Source organism: Equus asinus, chromosome 2 (assembly GCF_041296235.1).
Source record: "Equus asinus isolate D_3611 breed Donkey chromosome 2, EquAss-T2T_v2, whole genome shotgun sequence".
NCBI lineage: Eukaryota > Metazoa > Chordata > Mammalia > Perissodactyla > Equidae > Equus > Equus asinus.
The window spans coordinates 132,053,813-132,066,483 of NC_091791.1; the positions used below are offsets into that span (position 1 = coordinate 132,053,813).

Here is a 12,671-nt window from a genome sequence, read left to right on the forward strand (position 1 = left end):
TCTCCCTGCTGGGGTGAGGGAGAGGGCAGGGGGAGGGCAGTGGGGCAACTGGGCCTTCCAAGGCCACACAAGTACTGCCCAGATGGGAGAGATGGATGACATGAAAGGGATAATGAAAGAAAAACTGGTTCTACTGGGAGGAAAAAGGCAGAAGCTGAAAACCTTTGGCAGAAAAATGCCTGTTTCCTCAGGTATTTTGTAAAATGACAAGGGGATGCCTAGAGACTCTGAGGGCCCCTTTGATCTAAATCCTGTGGTTCCTCTCAGTTCTTTAATGGTTAAAGTGGGCCTAATGGAACCATGTTCTCATAGTCTTTCAAACATCAAAATTCATTGAAATGGGACACCAGTATCATGTTTAAAATATAACCAAAGATAAAAGTTATTTACTGAAAATCCGATGAATTAATAAACTATGCTGCTTCTACTAAGTGACAGACAGTTTTATGGGTAACTTGAGGTTACATTAATAAAAATAAGCTTCATATGTCTGTTCAATAGGGGCTATAAAATTGCATATTTCTTAAAAAAAAAAAAATTGGATAGCAACAGTATCTGTGCTCAAAGAAGTAGCCTGATTCTCAGCAGTTTATTAAAACAGGAAAAAGCCTCTAAAGTACATTTACGACCCTTTGTGTAAATAACGTTTACATAATTTAAACAATTTCTTCGGCTTTGCTGCCCCATCTGCCCAAGGCCCCGAAGTCCCTCCATCTCCAAAAGGAAGCAGGGAGAGCCATAAGGTCTCCCGGAGCCGCCGAGTTAATGGCATGTATCATTTACATTGAGGGCATGGCATGTTTGCAAACGGGCTCACCACTGAGTGATGAAATGTACAAATGGCTCGGAGAACTCTCCAACCGGAAGGACGGGCGAATCCTGGGATGGAGGAAAAACAAGTCACCAAAAGTCACAGCAATTTCTTCTTTCTTTATACCGCACCCCCACCCCCACAGCACCCCTGGCCAAAAGAAGCAGTATGAAGATGAATATATAACAAGGATTCACCACCATGTGGGAAGGAGAATAAGGCCTCATCTATTAAAAAGACTGTCTACATCCTCTTCCACATTCATGTAAAACTGCCAAATTTAAAGCCACACACATTTTACGATGGTGAGGAACATGAGAGCAAAGGGGGAGGTGAGGTGAAAAAAGGACAATGATAGCCACAGGGGAGGAAAGAAGGTACGAAAGTGTAAATGAGAAATTAATGATTATTTAAGTAACACACAAATGGTCTTGTAATTAACGAAGAGCTGTGAAATTATTCTTGTGTTGACCTTTGTTTCTTTTACTGGATTTGCTATTTATTTACACTTTCCTTTTTATTTACATTTATTTGTATATTTAACTGCTCTTAACTGCTTGCCCATAACTGAATCATCTGGGTCGGATTTTTTTTATTTGAATAGAAAGGCTTTTATAGAAGAAGCTGTTTCCTGAAAAGGAATTTCGGCCTATTTGCCAGTCTAGGCTAACTCATCATAGGAGAAAGCCAGTGAATTCAGGACACGATGAACAACTCCCATCTTGACCACCAAACAGAACTGGGGTGGAGGCGGGAGTCACTCAAAAGAGCAGAAAACCACACGGCCACAAACGACAACCACCGAGTAACACAGGGAGCAAACCCCATTACCATTTGCAAAGGAAGGCTTTAAGAATTTAGGAGTTTTTCCAAGAATGACAGAGAGCGCCACTGTGTTTATAGTGTAACGGCTCAGGATGTAATGAAATTACACTGCAGAGTACTTTAACAGTCATCTCATTAGACCTACAGTTGGAACAAGAGAGCCACATAAAGTAGGCAGCTGCAAATGACTCCATTCTCATCTATTCTCATTTGCTATTAAAAATACCTTTCGGCGGCTTTTTTCCTCCCTGACATCCCTACACAAAGTGCCCTGCAAAGTATGATACATGCACCTATTTAAATTAACAAAGGAATGACTTATTTTAATCTCACTGTGCTTTGGAGTGCTTTGGCCATTTGGATGAGCAATATATCATTACATACAACCTTCCAGCGCTGCAGGCAAGAAACTCAGAGCATGCAGCATTTGGTGGGAGCCAAACAATTTCTCTAGCACACAACTGTGTCAAATGCATGCATGTATTCATTATTGAGAACGAGAGGAAATAGCTTTGATGTAGTGGAAAAAAGAAGATGATAAAAGCACCTCTGCAATATGCGTGTCATTATCAATGGTGGCAGATAGATACAATTGCACAGCCTCCTATGTGATTAGTAAATATACATATAATTGCTGTGGCCAATTATCAGAAAAATGAGATCGGTAATTACAAGACAGAAAATTAACTAGAACTCTTATTAAGGCTTTGTTTCCAATTCAAACAATTGGAAACTGCTGGAAAATACAATTAAATCAAAACGAACTGAGGGGGTCAAAGCAGCCAAAAAAAGAGAAAAATCCCAAAGAGATTAAAAGAAAAGGAATGTGAACAAAATGTTTCTTAGTTTTTGCGTATCTGTCCTCTTTGAATTTACTCTGTTCATCCAGAGCAGAGGAAGGTTAGTAATTGTAAGCTTAAAATTCTCATCAGTGGAGAGAGGCTTCCAAGAGGAAAGGAAAACAAAGGAAAATGGGAGTGACATAAAATCCTGCCAAGTTCAAAGGATTACATGTAGGCATTACGTAGAGAAGACATGAAAAACGGGGGGGCTGATGAAATAGTCCACTCAAAGGAAAGAAGGCACGCAATAACACAAGGCCTCGACCAAGGTACTCTAAAATGGTCACAGAAGTCCCATCGGTTTGAAGAGCAAAAATAAAACATGATATCAATTTTAGCCTGGCCTGTTTTAGGAAAGCCATATATATCATCAAGCCTGCAAGATTCTACAAGGCCCAGTTCAAGAAATGACATTTTACTGTCTCAAAAACTATTAGTAAAAAGATAGTTCAAAGTCTGAGGTACAAAAACTATGGACTCTGATCAGGTAGTTAATTCTCCAAGTTATTCTTTTCTAAAATTTTTTGGGAGGCTGTAGTACTGGAAGTGTCTGAGTAGTGGTTGCTTTAAAATGTAATGTTTAGGAAAATAAAAGCCTCCTGTTGTAATGTGGCTGAATATTTACCAAGATGGTTAAAATTCTGCACTGGTTTTCTATAAAGATCCTGGTATAAAGCGTGATGCTAACGTGAGCCTCATTTCAAAGTATGATACTAAGAGTAAATTAATGAATTATAGACTAGGCAACTTGATGAAGATGTCATTTTAACATGGATGAGAAATAAAACGAGGAAATGTGACATCGTTGCATGGGTAGTTAATTTTATTTAAGACCTGATATTGTAGCCTGTTAAGTTCCTCATAATATAAAACTAAGGAACACTGGGTGGTACCCATGAATAATTTATTTCACTTGTGAAAATGCCAGCCCAAGTCGACTTTGCAGAACCACAGAGAGTGGATTCTCATCTCAGTGGTGCCTGGAAAGAATCACTCATCAAAGATGCAGGGGGAAATTCTAATCTCACATGCATAATGCCAGATATTTCTTTTCATTTTAAAATCCACATCTCTTGCATACCTCAAAGGAGAATTTCCTGCAATGCAGAAGATGACTAGTTGTGGGGGAGGGGGTCAGAATGTCACACACAGACATGAGGGAGGGGCAACGGAGTCCTCTGAGAGCCTCCAACTGCACAAAAGCACGCAGGCTGTCAACACTCCAAAGGAAAGCAACCAACAGCCTGACAGCGCTCACCACGCTGGGGGAGTTTAAAGTGTACTTTTCTCATTTTTAAGCAAGTAAAATTGGAATTAGTTTAGATCAGGATGTAAAAACCTCCAAGAACCTATTTCATTATCTAATTCAAATCTGTTCGAAGGAGAGAGGGGAGAGCACAGTAAAGCTGCTCCAGTTTCACAGCAGCTCCCAGAGAGGGGAAAAGTCACCGCCTGGTTAGAGGGAGACTGAGAACCATGCCAAGGGGTTCAGAGGATCTAGCAGTTGCTGCTCCTTATCAAAAATGTTCTCTGTGAAATACGGGATATGGGGTCAGGCAAGATGAAGAAATACATTTCAAAAATATAAACACGAATTGGAGAAGCAGTTACACTAATAACTCAAAGTACTGGCTGAAACCAACTCTAAATTGTTAATAAACGTCACTCTCTTTGAGACCTTGGGTGCCATACTTCACCTTAAGGGCTTTTTCGGGGATGCTCTTCTGTTGAACTTCTAAGCACGCAGGCATGGAACGAAACAGTGGACACAACCTTAACCAAAAGCCTTATCCTGAGATTCTGGTCCCAAATCCACTTTAGGGCCCTGCTGGAGGGGCCCGAGCTGGATCCTGTTATCGAGCAGGAAACTGTCATATAAAAATAGCTGCCACAAACCATTTCAGTAAGCAATTCTGGTCATCAAGGAGGACAGTCTCCAAGTCTCAGAGGTTTCAGTAACTACCTGGTCAGCCCCTTTCACTAAACAACTGGAACACAAGCACGCGGCATGCTAGAGAACAGCGAAGGACAATGGGAAAAAAGTTTGAGTGATGCCTTTGCCTTGTGAATAATGAACAGTTCAGGAAGGTCAACCCATTACAACTGAAACTGTTTAATTATTAATTATGCACAATCTATGAGCAAAAGGACAAGTTCAGAATGTTTAATGTATGTAACTTCAACTGGACTCTCTCTGGGTATTTTGTTATTAGCACTTGTCAGCAAGGTACTCAGGCATAAAAAAAGGCAAGCAGCAGAAAATCTGAGAGTGTGTGTGTACCTGCACACTCAAAGAGGTGGAGAGGAGGTGGGAGGAGGAGGTCCAAGTCCAACCACAGCCGCTGCTGGCTCACTCGCAGAGTAAGTTTGCCAGTAAGTACACTCTGTGATCCTGAGAGCAGGCAGGTCAGGTGGATACTCCAAACACAGAAAACATATGAGAAAAATGCTTTTGAAATGACTTACTTAAAAGGGAGATCATTATTTTAAATACTTGTTTTTTTTTGGAGGCCATGTTTCTTGGCTTTGAAAGGATCCATGTCATTAATGTTCACACATACACAGGAGTGCATGTAAAACTGGTAGAATCTGAATAAATTCAAAGGATTGTATCAATTTCAACTTCCTGGTTGTGAGATTGTACTATACTTACGAGCTGTTACCACTGGGGGAAACTGGGTGAAGGGTATACAGGATCTCTCCATATTATTTCTTAGATCTGCATGCGAATCTAAAATGATGTCAAAATTGAAAGTCTAAAAAGAAAAAGGTAAGGAGCTATTTTAAAAAACTGTGGTGAGGTCCAAATTCTTAGCAGAGCTCTGCTTTGTATAACGGAAAACAGCCTGACATACCTACTTAACTGGAAAAAAGTTAAGAGACATTGCTTAAAAAATATACCTGAGAATTTAATTTTTGCCTTTAATTCATAATTAAAGATGACAATGGAACCTGAAAATGATGTGGTGCTTAATTCAGACACTGATAGGGAATACACATAAAATACTATATAAAAATGATGAAATCCTTCACTACTTATTTATTAGTTCATTCATTCAACAATTTTCTTGACCACTCACCATGTCAAAGGCACTGACCCTGGCTTGTGGGATGGCTGATACTTAATCTATACCCCCAGAGAATCTGTGTATTCTTCAGGAGACAAGATATGCACCCCTAATAAACAGCCCTGCAAGATGGAGGAACTGGCCAAGTGAGATGCCATGGCTGGTACTCAGGCAGTACGGGGAGCTCCTGGTGTTCGATTTACTTTGGCTGGTGTATTTGAGTCCCTAAAGGAGAGTGATGGAGAATAAGATAGAAGAGTCTGGAGGCTGTGAGATACCTTCTCTGCTCTTCTACTTTCTTCCTTCCTCACTCCTGGAGAGCACTGGTGGTGAAGGGACCTTGAACATCTTAATCTGTGTCCTGTTCCCTTCTCTTTGTGCCAAACAGACATTCCTTCAAACCAAGATTTCACACTTATTGGCAGTAAAACAAGGAAGATAGAAGCACAACTCAAAAATCTCAAGGTGTTTGCCACAATGGTGAATTCTAAGGTGAGTTGTACTGTGGTTAGATTAAACCAGCCTGGCAAGTTAAATAAAATATGGATAGCCTTCTAAGATTTTTAATAGTCTATTTTTAGACATCACGGTGTCAAGCCATCAAGCCAACAGGTGGTTAACATCAGAGAATCACCTGGAGTCTGCCCAGTATTGAGAGTCATGCTAAGTCTTCTCATTCAAGCCTAATGTTCCTTTGGCCTGGCCCAATACACTGGAGTTTACACTAATTGCCACAGCTCTCTTCGATCCCTCCACATCTATCCACAGTGCTGAGATCAAAGGTCATTTGTGATTCCAGTGGCTTCATGTCAGGCAGAATAGCATTTTGCCTTGTCGAACCCCAAACTGGTTTTTGATCCTCCACTGTTCACTGCCTTAGTGTCTTTGTGAGACAACTGGCAGAATCCATACAAGAAGTCTCCTCTCGGTTGGGGAGGAAACTTTGTTTGTTTGAAAAAAAAAAATCAAAGACACAAAAGCAGAAAAACAAAAAAAGCGGACCCTCATCTTTAAAGATTTTCACAGAAGCTAATCTACATACCAAAATATCTACCTGTCCAAAGTGTAATCCAATGGGAGATTCTGGGAAATTAGCTTAGTATTAATATTTTGAAGGTCCCTAATGTTCCTATCTGCAGGAAAGGTGGGAAACAGAGAAAGGTGGGAAATAGATGGACAAGTGCTCCTGGTCAGTCAAAGAATGAGTCAGCCTACTTTAAGATATGAGTAAACCAGGATTACATATCAGATTTGTACGAATTCAATCAATGCTTGTTGAAAACACTTAGTTTACTTAAAAACATGGCCTCTGTGAGGGAACAATCAGTATCACGACATTAAATGTGTTTTGGATTTCATGATGTAGACGGAACTGACCTAATCTGTGGGCTGTTATATACAAGGACAGCACTGGGGTGGGAATGAGGATTTGAATTTAGGAAGGCTTACGGATGGACGTCATCAGAAAAGCAAGCCTCTGACCCTCCTCAGCTGGAGACCAGAAAGCCCTCCTTTTACTCATACGACTCCACATCAAGCCTTGAGCAGAGAAAGTGAAAGATGATTCAATTTCCTGGGTCAGCCCATGCTCTGGGTTGCCAGACGTGACAAATTACATGTGTGAGCATTTTGGTGTGAAGTTCTGTCCACTGGGTCCAGACTGACAGTAGCAGCTCATTTAACTTGTCTCAGATGGACCTGGTACCAGGAGCAAAACGCCTGTATTTTCACCACTGAAATACCCACCTTACCCATAAACCCTTAAATCAAGGGAGAATCAGCTGTTAGCCAAGTGAACATCATAATCAGAAGGCTTATAAAAAAACCCACAAAATATAAATGAACAGGTCTAAAGGAATTTGTCTCTAGGTAATTGAAATTTGAGATTATAGATATTTTTCCTATTCTCTTTTTTCTCCTAAGTGTTTTGGAAGTTCTTCAGTTTTGGGATAAAGGGGAAGGGAAGAAATTTTGTCATTAAGTCAAAACTAACCCTTCATTTAGTCTATCTAATTTTTGTCATTTAAAAGACTTATATTTACTTAGAGATTTTCCAAACATATGGCAAAGATCTTCGTGTTTTATAAAATTCCTTGAAAACAGGTAAGTGGAGAACTGGAAAACGGATTAATCTTTTAAACTGTATTTGAAATTGCTTCCTTTCCAAAGCCAATGAACACCTTTTTTCTCTTTTTATTTTAGGTCTCTTGTTGGTCATAAGCTATAGTGCACAGTGTTATTTAGAGGTGTCTGTATGAACAGAACACACACACAAATACACAGTCACACACACACGCGCACACTAACATCCACACAGACCTCCCTTTTTGATGGCTTAAGCAGAACAAAAAGCATGCTTGTCTCATACCAAAGGGATTTCATTTACAAAAGTCAAACCCGTTATTGTCCTCTTTCTCTGTAGCCTCCCAAAGCATTTCTATCGCTTTTTCATAAAACACTGCTGCAAATAATCAAGCATGACCATTGACATCCATGAGATTGAGTTTTAGGAACCATTAAATGAGCTCACCCTCGTGGGAAGCCTCCTGCTCAGGCTGGTCTAAAGGTAATTATTCAGCAATTCCTACCTGTGGTTTAACTTGTCCCTATATAGTGTTTGAATTCCATACACTAGTAAGGTCAATTTTTTTTCCTCAGGAAAAGTCCAGCTACACATGTTTGATCCAGGACCTAAATTATAATGTTAATATACACACTGGCATTTCACCACATTCTATGTGTAGAAGTGCTGATTAAACGCACTTAAAATCTTAGATGAAAGATAGATCATAAATTATATTAAACAAAAAGGAAAGAGGAAACTCTAGGAGTGAAAAATAACGCTTAACAGATTCCTAAATGAAGGGAATTATTCCTCTTTTCATAGGTAAAGCGTTAACATCAAAACATCTGAACTACATCCACACACTATTCAAGGGCAAGAACCTGGCAGGTCCGTGTCCTGAAAAATCAACAAGCCATAACACCATCAAGTCAGACTCTGAGAACTCGCTGAAATCCAAAGTCCACATCGCCACACTGGATGTCCTCCTGAATGTTCACTCAACTGTTAGTTAAAATAATTACTGCCATTTGCCACCTCCACTGCAAGCTATGGATAGGAGGGAAACAGAACTTCCAGGGGCTGCCGGGGGTAGGAGCGTTGACGGTTATCTGCTTACACATTTTTATAACCAAATTCAAAGGCTATGTCAGCTGTGACTCAAAGCCTGAGAATTATATGTGAAATTGTGCTATACCTGGTTGCGTACAATAAACACAGAGAGAAGGGAATTTAAAGTTGGCTAAAGGAGATACTGCATCAGTTTAAAATTAGTCAATCTGAGAGGAACAAAGAGAGGGAGACAGGGAGGGAAGAAGGGAGAGGAAGTGAAAAAAAACAAAACAAAACTACATACTGTGAAATGAACAAGTTCAGTTAGAATGTTCAGGATTTGGAAAACCATAATGCCATCTGCTACTCTGGACCTCAGAACATCAGGGATCTCGTGGGCCCAGACGCTTCCATTTCCAGGAGGAAAGAAGGAACTCGCACTCCCTGGAATGCTGCCTCCATTCTGGAAGGGAGGCAACACCCCAGCCGACCCGTTTGGAATCTCTTTTGAGAACATTTGCACTGCTCACAGACGCGTTTTCCCTGGTTTAGGGAAAATTAACGGCAGGCAAAATGATTACAGCAACTAGGCAGTGAGGCAGAGCAGTGCCCCAGCCCAAGCTGCTGGGTAACTGACCCTGGCATCCAACTTGGGCTCAGGGTGTGTAGGTCCCATCATGGTGGATTAAATGAGCATTGTCCTACGGCTGGGTAAGACTTCACAATAGAGCAACACATGTTAAATGACAGCAGCCAAAACTGGCCCCACCAGGCAACTGCCCATTCATAGAACACTGTTCACAGGCCTCCACCACCAAGAAATCAATTCATTAATAATACATCAGGCTTCGCAGACAATTCAAAGAAAACAACACAAAGCTACTTGTTCAACGACTGCCTAAAGACTCAGAATTTTTCCTGGTTAAAAAATCCCCCCAAATCTAATTGATTTACTGAAATCAATATCATAGGGATGTTTATGCTAATATTTTAGTTAGTAAAAAAGAAGAAATGGAGAAAGCCTATCCACTGAACTCACTCGGTGCCACCAGGAAATAATAAGAATACAGTTTTTTTTCAGCGGAAGCCAATAAAATCTGATTCTATATAACTGTGTGTTTAAAAAATTTATTTTTCCCACTTTAAAAGTGACTTTGTACATCCTTCAGGCTATCAGGAAAAACTGTGCTTTTAACTTGTTTCTTCTGTTACATTTTTTAAACTCCTTTCTTTCTCCTCCCTTCCGACAACTCATAAATATGAATTAAATATAATTATAAATGAACAGAACATTAACTTTTGGATTACTGCTGGGTTTTGGTAGAATGTTAATGTCATTTCTAAAGAAATAGTTATTACCAATAGAAAAAGTAATTACTAAAGGAATCATGGCTTTAATGCTAACCTATTTTCAACCTTCAAACCAGCCAAACTGAATTAATTTAAACATACTGGACTTTTCAACGGGAGTGTTAGATTTCTAATGGTTGCCTCACATAAAAGAGGAATATCAGTTTTCAGGCTCCCAATTATATATTTCTAACACTACGAGACACGGGTCCAGTTAACGATATTGCTGGAGGACAAGACTATCGTATATCCACTTGTATTAATTTACAAGTTTCTAATGCCTCAGTCATTAACTCACACAAGCCGCAAACATCAGGAAATCCCACATCATCAGTACCTGTTTATGCGAGTGGTTACGGTGTTAGTGACCGTGGTCAGAGCGCTGGGCCTCCACCAGTCATTGGAGAGCTCAGGCTAGCAAGTCTTGTCTCACTTTAAACTATCTGCAGTTACACGTTGTGTCAGGAACAGGCCATGCTTAGGATGCTGGGAGCAGGAGAGATGGGGGATGTTCCTTTTACTTCCTGCTAACTTCAGAAGCCAGAATTATGCCAAAGTCCCTCAGGGAAAAAAATGGATACTATTCCCTCTGGAGCTGGTTAACTTCACTTTGTGAATTCCAGAGAGATATTATTAGGCAACCATTCTCATGCCCCTCCCCCTAGAGAACACCTGCTCTGTTGACAGCCCAGCAGTTTCTCAGTTAACCTGTCCAGGAATGAGTGACTGCATGAATGAATTCTCTAAGAGCCAAAGCTTTTGTATATATAAATCTTTCTAAAAGGAGTCAAGCTTCTCCTTGCCAACATAAACAAAATATGCAGAATAGAATTCAATTCTTTTTTTAAAAACATGGAGTCATTCTTATAGACAGCAAAACTGAACTGTGTTGCAATATAGCTACGCCCTTGGGGCATGTCTGCAATGCTTTCTAAGTTGTCTTCTTTTATGGATTTTAAAATAATCTCTCCTCTTGATGCCAAAATGTTCAGCTGTCATTTTTCGGTTCCATCAAGGTCAGTTACAGTACAACAGAAGGAGCCCTACTCTTTGACTGTCACTCAGTTTTCTCATCTGTAAAACGGAGTGCTGTGGAAAAGCAACATGACATGGGAAAACATTTTGTAACTCCTAAGGGTTAAGGATAGATTTCTGAATTTCCATAAAGGACCATATATATTAGTTAAGTACTCCTCATCATATACTCTCTATTATTTTTTGGATTTGTTTTTCTGAGATCTTGAAAAAACAAGTAGTAAGTTCTTATAATTACGCCCAAATTTCACTCAATCAATATTTATGAGTGACTACTGTACATTAGGTGCAATACCTGGAAGACAGAAATGAAAAGCCAGGGACTTAAGAGTTTAGTTGATAAACTTCTTATAACTGGGTCTGAAAGAGGAATTAATATAGTTTTGAATGAGGCGCTTGGTGCTGTCCTATGAATAGAATGCTCATCATCTTCCTGTGGGTGTGCCCCATCTCAGGGAAGACCTGACTGCCCAAGCCATGTGCTTTACCCCTGACCCCACCTCTCCACCCTCCCCTACATCCAATTACTCACCAATCCCGTTTATTCTACCTCCTAAATACCCTTCAAACGTGCTAAGGCTGTCCCAAAGCCCTCATAATTTCTGACCAGAACTATAGCTGCCTAACTGTCCCTCCCATTCCATCTTCCACAACTCTCTCAGAGTGATTTTTCTAAAGCACAAATCTGGCTCTGTTGATCCCCTACTTAAAACTCTTTTAGTCCCCCGACTGCTGCAAATGCCTTCAGGCACAGTGTATAAAGATCCCTAGAAATGTGGCCCTTGCCTCATCTCTTAATACTATGCCAAGCGCTGAAGCCACATTGAACTCCCTGTAGGGGCTTCAAGACTCTCTGGAGCTAACTCCTACTGGCCCTTTGGGCTCCCCTTCTCTGTTGGGCCCTCTGGTACATTATCATCTCCTCTATTATCAGCTTTCTTCTCTGTGTTTCCCTAGCACCTTGTATATTTACAAATATATAATTGTAAATTTATATAGCTGCAAACATCATTAAATACCTTATTATGTGAGTAATACCCATTTATGTGAGTGGTTAACATGACAGTTGCTGTGCTCCTCTGAGAGCTCAGTCCATCAAGTCTCATACCACTTGTACTACCTGCGGTTTAGTTTAAAGTGATCTATTTATGTATGACTGTTTATGGTCTGCCTCCCTGACTCGAGTGGAGACTTTAACGGTGGCAATTGCATCTTATTCCCTGTCTCCAGTACCTAGCTCTGGGATTAATACAGGTTTACAGAATGATTGTTTGGGCTACAATGAATGGTTTTCAAACTATAATCTATGAAACTCTAAGGACTTTTATGTGGGTGCCAGGGGTGGGGTGGGGATAGGGTGATGATCTAAGCCTTCCACCCTTTAATCAAACCAGAATGGCTTCAAATTCCAAAAAAAAAAATAAATTTAAAACTTGTGTGTGTCAAAGGACACCATCAATAAACTGAAAAGACAATCCATAGAAAGGGAGAAAAAATTTAAGTTTAGTATCCAGAATATGTAAAGAACTCTTACAACTCAATAATAAAAAGACAACCCAATTTAAAAATGGACAATGGAATTGAACAGACATTTCTTCAAAGAAGATATTCAAATGGCCAACAAA

At 40.1% G+C, this 12,671-nt stretch overlaps 1 protein-coding gene across 21 annotated transcripts in view; it reads right to left on the reverse strand.

Annotated features, from left to right (window-relative positions):
• Positions 1 to 12,671, reverse strand: part of MAP2K5 (mitogen-activated protein kinase kinase 5) — a 237,867-nt gene that overhangs the window by 37,287 nt on the left and 187,909 nt on the right. For 7 of the 21 annotated variants that reach the window (XM_014856227.3, XM_014856229.3, XM_044764658.2 and 4 more), the window contains one exon: positions 818 to 879. The exons of 4 other annotated variants lie outside the window; for them this stretch is intronic. In XM_014856227.3, the coding sequence (XP_014711713.1) occupies positions 818 to 879 (62 nt within the window). Of the gene's footprint in view, positions 1 to 817; positions 880 to 4,759; positions 4,897 to 5,131; positions 5,235 to 12,671 lie in introns of all 21 variants that reach the window. 10 more of the 21 variants (XM_070499315.1, XM_070499311.1, XM_070499308.1 and 7 more) reach the window with 3 other exon arrangements.